The sequence below is a fragment of the Leptinotarsa decemlineata genome, unplaced genomic scaffold, assembly GCF_025532065.1.
Source record: "Leptinotarsa decemlineata unplaced genomic scaffold, Ldec_3_MD MMD2_tig00026340_RagTag_RagTag, whole genome shotgun sequence".
NCBI lineage: Eukaryota > Metazoa > Arthropoda > Insecta > Coleoptera > Chrysomelidae > Leptinotarsa > Leptinotarsa decemlineata.
Genome location: NW_027412694.1, coordinates 13,864,167 through 13,879,109, shown reverse-complemented (window position 1 = coordinate 13,879,109; position 14,943 = coordinate 13,864,167). Strand labels below are relative to the sequence as shown.

Here is a 14,943-nt window from a genome sequence, read left to right as displayed (position 1 = left end):
AAACGGCGTGACATAACTTGGTTTGAAATCATATCATTTTTATTTTTCATTTTATGTTAATAATATTTTTTGATTTTCATTTTTCAGCTTTTATTAATATTTCAATCTCTATTTTTTTATTTGTTTGGTTGTTGCTTGTATGTTATTTCTTTGTAATTTCAGTTTTTGTTTAAAAAAATTTTTATTTTTGATCAATCTTAATAATTTTTATATATATATGAAATAAACCACGAAACATTGTCAACCACCTTCAAACGTACCTTTTTGTCAAATGGTAATGTAAATAAACAAAACTGTCGGTACTGGAGTGATGCGAACCCGCATCGATTCAGAGAAGGTCACACTCAATATCCTGAAAAACTAAATGTTTGGACAGAAATATTAGGCGATGCTATAATTGGTCCCTTGTTCATACCAGGCAATTTAAGTGGCGACATTTATCTTTATATGCTGGAAAACACCATCGGACCTTCAATTGTGCATGAATTAGAGAACTAAAGTGATGACCAAGGCAAACTAGCTGTAGACGAAGATTTGCTGCACTTCCAACAAGATATAGCACCTCCTCACTATGCAGCTCCAGTTAGGCACTGGTTGGATACTAATTTTCCGAAGAAATGGATTGGAAGTAGAGATCCTATTGAATGGACACCGAGGTCACCAGACTTGGCGCCACCTGACTTTTTTCTGTGGGGTCACCTCGAATCAGTTAATCATAACACTCAACCTGCGTCACATATATATATATATATATATATATATATATATATATATATATATATATATATATATATATATATATATATATATATATATATATATATATATATATATATATATATATATATATATATATATATATATATATATATATATATATAGAACATAATAACAGTGTAATACGAATAAAATAGGTAGGTATTTCACTTATCATATATGTGTATATACATATATGCATATATACACACATACACATATATAGACAAGACACGTATATAAATTCCTTAGTAAAAATATGGAACAGTCGTCGAAGATAACACTAAATAATAGTAAGAGGAAAGAAAATAAGTCAAATCATTGCTCAACGGAAATCATCTTCCAGGAATTCATCACAACTATAGTAACATTTTTGCAGCAGCAATTGCTTTACTCTACCATGAAACACTTTATCAGAGGTAATTTGTTTGATCTGCTCTGGTAATTACAGATTTATGGCATTATACAAAGGGGACTTTTTATATTTCGTTGACTTATGATTTGGAATACGCAAAACATCACCAACACGTGTGTTGTTTTATCGTTCACAAAATAACGGAACCCACTTTGAACATTTACCTAATTGAAATGTTTAATAAATTTGCAGTTCAACAAAAACCTCATTAAATATTCCATTTGAGTCAAAGTTTCACAATTATTGCTTCACACTGTACAATTATTATTTTATACTATATAGTATTCTTTATAGTATTTTCAATGATGTATCACAAGTAGGAGTTTGCAATTTGAACTGTTTTTGTTTTGGTGGGTGGGGCCTAGGGGGTGAATTCACTTTCATGTCACTTTAGTCAAAGTTTACCGAATACTATAAGTTGGTTCACTCCAAGGAATTCGTTTGTCGGTACGGCTCAGGATTGCATTTTTTGCGATTTCCATAAATCATATCGCCGACAGACGATGTCTGGAAGCCGCCGGCCGCATGACAGTTATACGAGGGCAGTTCCTATTCGCGATATCTACAGGGGACGTTCCGAAGTTGAAACTTCGCTTGCTCGGTTGTATCAGACAGATAAACGAAGATACGAAAGTAGTTGTTTGTCGATCAACTTCTAGAAACATGATAGATAAACTCATGAATAAATGATCTAAGAAACAGATCAGAGTGATTTACTGATGAAATGATAAACATACATTCAGAAAAACATGTTTTATTAACAAAAATAATACAATTATATAATGTTATATGTTTATAAATGATTTAAAATATTCAATTTTACATTGCATGATTTATGTTTCCTAACAATCTTCATGTCCTGGTTCATGAATTTTAAAGTAAAGTATATCCGAACTCTTGTATATAAAGATATATATTAATCGAAGAGGAATTTTTGACATGGATGTGAGAAAATAATTTTCGAATATTTTGTTTTCAAATACTGTCCAATTCCCTTCTCACTGCCGATTTTATCAAAATTTTCAATGAATATGTTTTCCATCTCTATTACATGGTCAACAATATCTCTTGATGGGAACTTGGGAAGCCAACGTGACTTTCATTTTTTGAAAATTATTTCGATAAATGTGGTCATTATTAAGTTTAAGAGCCAATTTATATTGTTTAGTTCTATCATAATTATACATTGTTTCTATGTAATGTTTTCTTGTTTCTCCACCCTGAAGTAAAAACTGATAGGAAAACAAATTGTTTCGTGTCGACTTCAGCAAGTGCGGGATATCAAACAAATATACAAGTTTATGATCGTCTATCAGAAATATGGGATTTTCGTCTGTAACATTCAAAGTTTTCACCAACTTCTGAAAATTTGAACCCTGATCGGAAACCACCCCCATGACATTTAGGCCTATACTTTTGCATCTTCGTACCGTTTTGAACAAAATATCTTTCAAATCATCAGAAGTTGCTGATGTCTTATAGAAAAAGTATGCAAGTGGTATTTTCCAATTGCTTGCCAAACCTCTGACCATTACTGTTAGAGCACTACTTGCTATGTCAGTAGAGGTCCCATTCAAACTTGTTTGGAAACCTACTATTTTGTCTCTGGAAATATCATAATAAAGATGAGATTTCAAAGATATTTCGTCTAGGCATAAAATACAATATCTTTCTTTCTCCTTCATGAGCCCAATCCTGAATTCAATAACACGAAAAATAAAATCGTTGAAGCCTGGTTCAACAATCCAATTTTTCGTGAAACGATGAAGTGTACTTTTTGACAGTAATCTACAAATTGTTGAAAATTTTTTGTATGCTTTCGGACCAAGAAAATAAAGAGTCAATGCAAACTGTTTGAATTCGTCACTATACCTGGACCCTTTTGGTGCTTTATTTATCAAAGAAAGCTGTGCTTTCAAGAGCTTACAATATTGCTCAGGATATTTTCGATCCAGAAACTTGAAAACATCATCCAGAGTAATTCCGGTTTCGTCCAGTGCTCTTTTTGATGTTGAAGCTACTGTTTTCTCTAGTGATACAATTTTTTTTCGTAATGCCACTTTTCTTGGAGTTCCCGAAGAGAGTTTAGCAGATGTTTGGCTGCATTCATCTAAAAGAAAGATGTACGTACTTTCAATAATTGTTTTCTTGTCATCGTTTTTTTTTTTCCGAAGCATATAAAAATAGATCAGGTAAGTATATAATATAACGAAAAGATATTTCACCTCGTGATCCTAATTGATCCGTTTGAACCTGAGCATCAATGTAAATAAAATCCTTGCTAGTACCGGCAATGGCATCATCATCTGGAAGGTTTAAACAACAAAATTGATATTGTAAATTTCATATGTTAAAAAGTGGAATAAGATTTTTTCATCATTTGAATCTATAAACTTCACTGAACCAACCTTTCTGAGAACCATCTTGAGGCAGACGCAATGAAGGAACATCATAGCTATGAATACGAGAATTCACAATATCATCGGCTCTAAAATGTAAGCTGCAAATTTTAATTCTATTGTGACTCTGCTCTGGGGTAAGAGTAGCATATCTATGATTCCCAATGAAGCCTAATACATTTTTCCAACGTTGACACCTAAAAAAAAATTCAAGTATATCAATCGATAAACTGAACATTTTGAAAAAAGATTGAAATGAGTTTGGATTGGCAAATGCCGGCGGTATATTTTGTTATGAATAATTTTATACAACAAAACCATAAAAGGTATAGATAGGTAAAATAAAAATTAATGGTGAATATATTGAATGCATACCTTTCACTGTACTTTGGGCAGCGGAAAAACGAAATACCTGGGCTTCCCACCGTACTCAGACAACCATCCACTGAGCAATACGTCGACATTTTCACAAAATAAATATTTCGAACTCCGAACGAACACAACACTATCACAATACCAAAGTTTACCGATTCTGTAGTCTTTGACAATACCAAACAATACGGACAACCTTTATATCTCGTGTGCCGACGAGAACTGGTAACTTCAAGCGACACACTGTACTACCTCGGCTGGTAATTACCCGCTGTCGCTAGCGGGCGGCGAGATTTCTCAGATGTCGAAAAATGAGCGAGTGACACGTCTTATAGTATTCTGTAGTCTTTGCTTTAGTTCTCCCTTACTATCCTAGAAACGGTTTCAAGCATTTTTCGATATCAGCTTTCGCTCGTGAGATATAGCCCATTGTAAGTTTTGGAATTGACACACTGTATAATAACTTATATATGGTTTGTTTCAGAAGTTTTGGCCGTTTTCATGAGTCTACTTTAGTGAATACGTAATCGATTCGATTTTGGTGAGTTTTGCCTTTGAGAAGTGCCTGGGTGGCTCACCGGTGTGCAACTTTTATCCTGAACGTCTACTGTTGTCGTAGTGGATCCATTTTTCATCACACGTTAACATCCGATAAAAAAGGGTCGATTTTGGTTGTGCAAAAGCGAAAAAGGGTAGACCCCGAAACGTGACATTTTGTGTCGATCGTGTAAATTGTGGGGCATCCACTTCTCGAACTTTTGGAGCTCTTTCCAATACGTTTCATATCATCAAAAATATCATGGAAGTTAATGCCCAGCTCTTCCGTCATCCCACGCATCGTTTGATATGGGTCAGTCTTCACCAGGGTCCTCAAATCATCGTCTTGGATTAATGTAGATCCACCACTTCAGGACTTATCTCCGAGGTTAAAATCTCCGGAACAAAATTTCGCAAACCAACGTCGTTGGTGCGTTCATTAACACTATCATTGTCAAATGTCTGGTTAATTTTTCGAGCTGTTCGGCAGCGCTTGAGTTCAATTTGAATTCGTAGAGAAACATCCACCTATGGCAATACTTTCTATACATTTCTGGGAATTCCTTATGGAAAATCACTCGACCACATCTTATAGTAATAAGAAGAGAAAAAGAATACAAAATTAAAATTTGTAAATGATGAACAGCATTCTATTGATGAGAAAATAACGGGAAATATTTTGATGAAGCGATACCAGTTCGTCGAACCCTATAACAAACACTTCTTTGTTTTTAACTCTAGTTTAATCAGTACACCACCGAACAAAATATGTTTTCTGTAACTTCTTATAAATATTGTTTCAGCTTTCAAGATAGGTTCATAGTTTCGAGGTGTAGTGAAAACCCTTGCTTGAAGTATTTGGTGAAATTTACTGCGCAGAATATTATTTCTGATCACAATTATAAAAACAGTTTAATGATTTGCTTCAACGATAAGTGATTTAAGTGTATGTGAGCAATTCACTAAAAATAATTTGGTAGTACCAGCGTCTTGAAAAAATGAGTCAAAATCCACCTATAGTGGAAATATCTCAGGGAAAACTGAAAGGGGCCATCTGGAAGGACTACGATGGCAATGATTTCTATACATTTCTGGGAATTCCTTATGGAAAGCCACCTGTGGGAGAATTGAGGTTCAAGGTACGTATCCTGTTTGTTGATAACAGTTGTATTGAACTAACACCCGCGCTGAAAAGTCTTGAGCCTAAGAGCAATCTCCAGCGCCGCTCTTAACATTTCGAAACCACTCCTGTAGAACAATTTATCTTTTGCCTCAAAATAGGTGTCAGTTTCAGCAATAACCTCTTCATTCCAGCGAAATTTCATACCGGTGAATATTTTTTTGAGGTCTGCGAACAGCCAGTAGTCGCCGGGAGCTAAATCTGGCGAATATTGTATATGCGAGGCCATTTCCTGCAATTTCATCATCATTTTCATTGATTTGAGACACTGCGCTTTATCTTAAGTGTGTTCCTATATCTGGAAATCGATTGCGGCAGTTGTATCGCCAACACCATATGAAGGAATGACTCCATTGAAAAATCCTGCACTGACACCTGTCGGATATAATCCAGCATCCATCGTGTTCTCAACCAGGGGGGTAGTTGTTTTCTGATAGGTGTCAGTCCATTAACCTACAGTGTAGGTAATTTTAGACTGGCCTGAACGAATTTTTCTTTTAGATAATTTGATTTACAGCCAGTCTCTCAATTTGTGAATCGTCATAATGACCTTGCGCCCAGTTTGACTACGATCCGTCCCCATACCTATGCAACATACTCATAATTTAATCATCTGCATGTGTTTCATGTACTCTCTTTATTTTAAATAACACTCTTTTATTAGCTTCACCTGTTTGTATGTTTGTTTGTAACTGTCAAGCTCGGGATCTGTATTTGACAGAATTATCAACATTATCTGTATCTCTGTATCTGTAGAGTAGGGAGGGTGAGTGTAAGCCCACGCACTTAGGCCACATGTGACCCATTGTACATCCTCCCGAGGAGTTGTCCTCCTAGGTCGTCGTCCATCCTGTCCTTTCCAGGAAGGTGGACAAGTCGCTGGGAGACATCTCCTTTATATCGGCAGGTGTAGGCCAAGACTCGCCGAACACACACTCTCTTATTGACGATAACTCCGGGCACTCGCACAGGATATGCCTGACAGTCTCATCTTCCTGTTCACACATCCTGCATAGAGGTGTGTCCACTAGCCCCATATTATGTAGGTGTTTCCTTAGCTGACAGTGGCCAGTCAGAAATCCTACTGTAAGGCGTAGATTTTTCCTGGTCATCGCCAGATATTTCTTCGGCGCCAGCTTCCCAGGGTCGCCCAAGGTGATCCTGGCAAGATTACATCCTTTGATTTCATCCCATCTCTTTAAAGATTGAGCATGGGTGTAACATTTGACTAGTTCCGCAATTGTCGATGTCATCAGGCCGTGGGTGCCACTTGGTCCTAAAATTCTTAGTCCAGCCGCTTCCTTGGCTAAAGAGTCGGCAATGCGATTACCTTTACTCCTTTCGTGCCCTTTAACCCACCTCAGGATAATGTTATTATCTACCGAGGCTTTGGCTAAATCTTGGTGGCACTCTAGTGCTAGTCCTGAAGTAACACGGTGTCTGTTCAAGGCTAATAGTGCTTGTCTGCTATCAGTGCAGATTGTAATGTTTTTGCCAGAAATTCTTTTCTTGGTTATTTCTTTTGTGGCGATTGAGATACCAGCCAGTTCTGTTTGGACCACGCTGGTATTTCTTCCCATTCCCCATTTAATCCTTAGGCTTAGTGATCTGGAGTACACTCCACATCCTGAACCTTCTTTGGTTTTTGAGCCATCTGTATAAATCCGTATTGCATTTGTAGCATCTGACTCTGTGTTCTGCTTAATTTGTATTTTGTAGGGTTTATTAAACACAAACCTGGGTTCAATTGCATCACTTGTTGCCTGCAGCAGAGGTTGCGCAGTAAGCGCTTCCCGCCATAGGCCCAGCCTCAATCGACCCATTCCTACTTCTAGGTTTACACCAGCCGTGTGCAATCGTATCATGGCCATTAACGCAACCTCCTTAACGTACAGATCCAGAGGGGTCAGACCCGTGATTAATTCCATTGCCGCGGTTGGTGTTGTTCTCATGGCTCCTGTGATGTTTAAACAAGCCAGTCGCTGTATTTGATATAATTTTTGGATGGCCGTTGCTTGTAGAACTTTCGGTCCCCATGCAATGGCTCCATACGTTAACATAGGTCTTATTATTGCAGTGTAGATCCAGGCGACTACACGGGGTGAAAGACCCCATGCGCGTCCCACTGTCCTCCGACATTGCTCATAAGCCACGTATGCTCTTTTTGCTCTGCTCTGTAGATGAGAGTTCCATGTTAGCTTCTTGTCGAGGATAATACCAAGGTATTTCACCTCTTCAGAGAAGTTCAGTTGGCTTTTGAAGATTTCGGGAGGTTTTAAGCCCGTTAAACTTCTTTTCCTGGTGAAAAGGACCATCTCAGTCTTCTTGGGATTGATCGACAGTGAGTGTTCCTTACACCGTGTTTCTATCAATTTGAGCCCATCCTGCGCTCTATCGCACAGTGTGTTTACAAATTTGCCGGTCTGCAAGATAACTATGTCATCTGCGTATGCAATTATCAACATTATTGCTTGATCTACTCGCGGGCAGATGGCGCTGTACGTAACCTCCTTGATATATTGATATTATTGCTTGATCTATTCGAGGGCAGATGGCGCTGTACGCAACCTACTTGATATATCGACATTATTGCTTGATCTATTTACGGGCAGATGGCGTGTACATAACCTTCTTGATATATCGACTTTATTGCTTGATCAATTCTAGTATTATTGTAGCAAAATCGACGGGCGCTTAATATACAAAAAATATGGCACAAAGCGCCGACGCTTTTTTCACAATAATACTAGTATTTTTCGTTCGTTATTGTTTTGAGCTTATTTAAATAAATGTTTTCAACTTTTCAGTTTGATGTTCTTCAAAAGCTTGTTTTTTAGTTTTTTAAACTATTTTTATTTGAATTTCAGGCACCTGTTATTGCAGAAGCATGGAAAGGAATAAGAGATGCAAGTGTGGAAGGAAGTAGATGCTTTTCAAGGCATGAACGAACTGGAGAGATTGGAGGATCAGAGGATTGTTTGAATTTGAACATCTACACCAAAGCAGTGAGTCACTTTTCCAGTTTCAGTAAGCTATGTTCTGTTCAGTTGCAGATCTTTAGATTTATGAAAAAATGTGATTTCCATAAAAAAATTCTCTGCAAATGCAATATTAGGAAGGTATATATTATTCACTTTACATAGAACTATTTTGATTATTTTCACCTTCCACAATCTGACGAATATGTAAATATTGGAATAAATATCTTTGTAAAGGTGTATAAAGGGCAAACTTTCCTTCGCTGGTTCGCTTCATTCTCAAACGTTGTCGACAGATGTCAACAGAGTTTTGAAATGTGAAATATACTAATGCTGTAGGTTTGACATTAGTGTGATGCAATTCAATAACTATCCATATCATCAGATAAAAGTTATATTGGTCATACTTCAAGACGATTGAAAGTGCTTGAGGGTGAACATCGAGATTACATCAGAAATAGTCAATTACCAGGATCAAAATCATCAACACATAGAACGGTGAATATCGAATTGAATGGAAGGAAGATCAAATAGTTTGATTTTTTTCTTGGAGATGATTACTTGGTGATCGAAACACGTGACGAGGTATTAAAATAACGGTTTCGTGTTGGGAAAAAATTCCAGTAATATTCATTACTACACCAAAGGTTCCAAACACTGCACTACAAGTGAATAGAACACCCTGTATTTTTTCATTTGTATGAAAGACTACATTTTTCATCAAAGGTATACTGTACGAAAAACAAATATTTTACAAATCATACCCAGTTTATTAGTTGTTGTAACCACAAAAAAAGTAATTTATTTACGTTCACTTACTCAAAATGTTTTCAATATGAGCAATAACGCCTAAATTTTTAATTGAATAGTCCAAAAGATGTTCAAAATGGCCACCATTTTCTTCAACACATAATGTCAGTCTTTTTTTAAACGAATTATCTACACGTTCCAGCATATCCTCTGGGATTTCCCTGAAAGCTCTAGTGATTTTTCCTACCTATCCATTTTTGATTTAAATGATCTTTGAGGTATTGTTTTAAAATGTGTTGGTGCATCGTCTTATTGTGGCCACATTCTAAATCTTGTTCCATATGAAACCTTGGCAAAAGTGAACACGTTTTTCAAAATCTCTTTCTTCACTTTCCCCCAAAGCATAGACCATTTGCACTTTATCTTCCAATACATAATTCATAATGAAAATGATTCAATATACACGCGAAAGAAACTTCTACATATGACGTTATTGACAAATTCCGAGATTTATTTTTTAATGTCAGTCATGAATAATTGAGTTTTTAAAGAAAAAAGCAGTGAAAATATTCTTCAGGCTTTTTTACGCATTTCCCACCATTGAAACCGTTGATAACTATCACTAGATGGTATAGTCTATCCTTTCCCAATTGGAACGGCAATAAAAATAAGAGTACAATCATAAATATTTCTTGCCTGTGGCCCCTAGTCGCCCACAATATATCTTTATCAGTGCCGTGTGTTCGTGGGGTTAGGTGAGGTAGTGTTTTGCAAACCGATTTTTGCAAACTTTTTCAAGAGATCAATTACCCTAACACCAAACTGATATTTTCGCACTCGACGCGCGTTTCGCTGACAAGGTTAGCATCTTCAGGAGAAGCAAATTGATACTGAATATAAAGACAAGGGTTAGCTGTTTATATACCTGAAGTTTTTTGGTCCGATGTGGACTTTGTTTGTTGAATGATGATTATCCTAATTGATTTTTCGGTAATTAACTAGTGGAACCACTACCTGTAAATTAATTTGTCAACAATAGATTAAAAAGCGGACAAATTGATTTGCAGGTAGTGTTTCCACTAGATAATTACCGAAAAATCAATTAGGATGAAAAACTTTAGGTATATAAACAGATAACCCTTGCCTTTAGATTCAGTATTCTCCCGTCCCCCCCCTGGCGACGGCCCTGCGTTGAATATTCAAAGGTTTGATTGTATGCGGGAAGAAGATCGACTTTATCATGTAACACATAAGTACGAGATGGCTACTGCTGGAGACTCCCGCAGTCCCGGATCTTAAGAATCAAAGGAGTCTACTTGGAGGAGTGTAAAACAAAAGCCTTGTTACCTTGATGGTGTAGTGCATTAAGGTTTGGTGCAATAAACCCTAGGGTGAGATCTAGCATTTTGTTACTTTTCCTATTGAATCATTGGATTTAGTGAATATTACTGGAGTTTTTTCCCAACACCAAATCGTTCTTTTTACACCTCGACACGTGTTTCGATCACCAAGTGATCATCTTCAAGAGGAAGATAAAACTTCCTCTTGAAGATGATTACTTGGTGATCGAAACACGTGTCGAGGTCTAAAAATAACGATTTGGTGTTGGCAAAAAACCCTAGTAATATTCATTACTACACCAAAGGTTCCAAACAGTATATCACAAGTATTGGATTGAGTAGCAAATTTCAAAACATTCACACTCTGATCTCTTTATAGAGTGACAGTCTATATTAAATATTGATCATCCATTATTTTTATCTATTATTCTTCAAGTTGGAGATGTAAAATCCTATGAAAATCTTTGTTTTATTGGTATTGTGTTGAAAATGGGTACAGTATTTCGATAAACTTCTGTTGATGATGTTCGAATGAGATATTTCGATTTAGCAACCAGTTTCTATAAAAAATCAAGAACTGACCTGCAATTTTGCCTCCGTAAATCAAAAACTAGCCATTCCAACTGCTTCTCGCTTTGAATCAAGGAAAATGCAAGGAAAATGTACGAAAGTATATTATTATGAACCTACTTCATTCTGAGACGTTGAGCTCAAATATTAAAACATCTCAACATATCAAGTCTCCTGGTCAATTTCCTTTGTTGTGAGTTCAGAGGTATATAAGGCAGAAATCTAATTATTTTCAAATACTCTTTTGAAGATTTTCACCATGATATGCCATTTATACATTGTGTTGTCCAGAAAAAATACCTTACCTGAGCCTCTAACTGAAGTCATGAAAAAATACGTATTGAGAATGATATGTGAAAATTTTGTTCAACTTGATTGTAGCTTCCACACGAAAGTAATCAACTCAGACCTGTAATGGTGTATATACACGGCGGAGGATTTACAAGTGGATCGAACAGTCCAAAAATGTACGGCCCGGAGTTGCTCATAACAGAAGACATAGTGATGGTAGCAATAAACTACCGCATTGGGATATTCGGATTTCTCTGTCTGAAAGACCCTTCTCTGGAAATACCCGGAAACGCCGGTTTGAAAGATCAAGTCCTGGCTCTGAGATGGATACGAGAAAACATCGAAAAGTTTAATGGCGATCCCAACAACATCACAATATTTGGCAATAGTGCTGGGGCTGTATCTGCGAGTTATTTGATGCTTTCACCAACCGCCATAGGGTTATTCCATAAAGTTATACTACAAAGCGGTTGCGCTTTGAATTTTTATGGAGATGGAAATTGGGTGGCTCTCAAAATTGCGAAATTTCTCGGAGAAGAAGTGGAAAGTGAAGAAAAGGCATTACAAGTTATTAAGAATGCATCTATGGAAGAGTTAAATGAAGTCAGAGAGAAAATGAGTGTGGTAAGTTCACATATTTTGCACTTTGATAGATTTTTTTATATTTCATGAAACAAGATTTCAAGAATGTCATTTTATTTTTGAAAATACATCAAGAATGTTCAAGTTACCCCAACTGGTGCCCGAATTGAAGATTGTCGTTATATACGATATGATTTTGATTTTTTAAAACTCAATGACTTTTTCACATGTCCAGTGTGAAAAAAATGAATTTTCTTGAATATGTGTGAACACTTACTTTTTATAAACAACTGTGCTCTTTTTTGTTATCAAGAAGCCATCGCAGATGAAGTGATCAATTCCTTCCATCACATTAACTCACTCATTTTGCGACATACTGTTGCGTTTTTCCCCATGAGTTGACCAATAATTGACTACACTGAACAATAATCAAACTTAACAAACAAACAAACTTATCACTTCAAATACAACGAACACTTCAACTTAAACCTCAACTATTATTCGGATGTCTATCGCCTTACTAGATCGCTTCGAGTACCGCACTATCACTTTCATTGGACTGTCTCGATGCGCGAGTAGATGGCGCTTATATTTGGTAATCTGAAGCGCTGGAACATTCCTCGGAATTTCATCGAAGTCGGTAGAACATTCGCCGGAAATTCCATCGATTTGGTACGAACAGCCGCGAAATGTTGGTCGAACTGGCTACCAGTGGCAGCCGGCGTTATTTTCTTTAGGGTATGATTCACGACAATACTGTCACACCTGTGGGTTTCAGGAAGTTAGTGTCAAATTATAATTTACACAATTCAGGACGTTTACATATACCTATACACAAGTAACTCAGTTATTGATTCAGTTTCACTTTTTGTTTGATCAATGTTTTTCACTGCATTGATACTAACAGTAGTATATACGTCGTGGACTTTTTTTCAAGTATCATTACTAAAAATCGCTTGATGGGTACATTTTCAAGCGATATATCGTTCAGTTTTACTTCTGCATGACAAACGTTCTCTTTAGAGAAATGATAATATGAGTTTCAATTTGTGAAAATTGAAGCTCAGTAGTGTCAGACCATATTTTGAGGTTGTTGAATGCTTTCTGGAGAAGGTTCCGAATATACGTTACATTTTGCCCTCTGTCGTAAATGACTAAATCATCTGCATATAATTTTAATCTGAATGGAGACTCGCATGGCATATTCAATTGGCTACCAGAAACAATGTTGCGCTTAAGTTAGAACCTTGCGGGATTCCATTAATTTTATATTTTCATCCAGATAGTTGGCCTTCTACCTGAACTTGAAAAATTAGAGTTTTGAGACATTTATGAACAATTATCAGATGATTTCTTTTAATCCCCTTTCAATACTTTTCATTCTCTTATATCGCTATACAGAAGCTTTATTACATTCACGGAATATGGCGATACAGTGTAGTTTACATGGAAGTGCTTCATAAATTTCGGGTTCTGAAAATATTGAATTGTTCATAGTCGAGAGATGTTTTCGAGAGCCCGATTGTTCTTGAAAGAGCATATATTCTTGTTCTAAGAACCAGTTGGGTTTTCTGCCTATGATTTTTTTCATTAATTTGCACATACAGCAGATGAGTAAAATGGGTTTTGATAATTCTGGAATGTGTTTAGTCTTGTTTTGTTTGTATATTGGTACGATAATTGATTTGCTCCATTGATCAGGAAAAGTATTATAATTGAAGTATATTGTTTTTCTTTTTTTCTTCTCATAACTCACAGTAACTCTTCCTAAAATTGTTGCAGATGTAGAACTGATTACGGAAGTCCAATTGATTTCGACAGCAACTATGGAAATCATATTAATAACATATTTTTTCAAGTTGTATTTTATTGTATTTTATAGGACAAACAGTTGAAGCCTTGGATAAAGCATCAAAGTGCCTAGCGGTATTCATTGATTTAGCAAAGGTTTTTGATACTGTCTCTCACAGAAGATCATATTGAACAAACTCTCTACATATGGAATTCGAGGTAATGAATTGGACTTGTTGCGAGACTATTTGTCACAACGGACACAAAAATTTAAAATCGGGAACCAACTCAGTGGACCATTAAACATATCTATTGGTTTTCCACAGGGAACAGTTTTGGGTCCAATTCTGTTCCTTGTATACATTAACGCTATATCCCAAATAAAAAGTTTCAATAGCCATATCATTTGTTGCGCTGATGACACAGCGGTAATATTCAGAGATGACAGTTGGCACAATGTCTTCAATCGAGCTGAGGAAGACCTACAGAGATTAAAAATCTGGTTCAACAATAACCTTCTGAGTATTAATATAAAAAAGACAAAATTTATGTGCTTCTCATTAAATTCTGACGACCAACCCCCGTTCAACAAACTCAGAATACACATGCCCACTCGCACCAAGAATATGACATGCAACTGCTGAAAAATAGAAAAAGCAACGTCCATAAAATATCTGGGCTTATTTATTGAACAACATCTGAGGTGAAAAGAACACATTTCTCAAGTTATAAAAAGGATGAGACTTCTCATGTTCAAATTCTACACCCTTAGGAAAATATTCTTTCGAATAAATATATTAATTTTATATAATTCCTTGGCAGAATCTATTCTCAGGTATTGTATTATGCTGTGGGGAGGAGCATTCAATAATAGCATAAATTGAAAACAAATAACCCAAAACTCTTAAAAAAAAATTACATTCAAAAGTTGTTCCCAATGGAACATCTATATAAGGAAACTAAAATACTCAACATAAGATCC

General features: G+C 36.1%; 1 protein-coding gene across 4 annotated transcripts in view; it reads left to right on the top strand.

Annotated features, from left to right (window-relative positions):
- Positions 1–14,943, top strand: part of LOC111502042 (esterase B1) — an 84,790-nt gene that overhangs the window by 14,296 nt on the left and 55,551 nt on the right. For 3 of the 4 annotated variants that reach the window (XR_012467547.1, XR_012467545.1, XM_023156007.2), the window contains exons 2-4: positions 5,283–5,618; positions 8,527–8,664; positions 11,679–12,212. Coding sequence is in view for 1 of the 4 variants with exons in the window: in XM_023156007.2 (XP_023011775.2) it covers positions 5,478–5,618; positions 8,527–8,664; positions 11,679–12,212 (813 nt within the window). In the remaining 3 variants the exon portion in view is untranslated. Of the gene's footprint in view, positions 1–4,426; positions 4,484–5,282; positions 5,619–8,526; positions 8,665–11,678; positions 12,213–14,943 lie in introns of all 4 variants that reach the window. The other variant, XR_012467546.1, reaches the window with a different exon arrangement.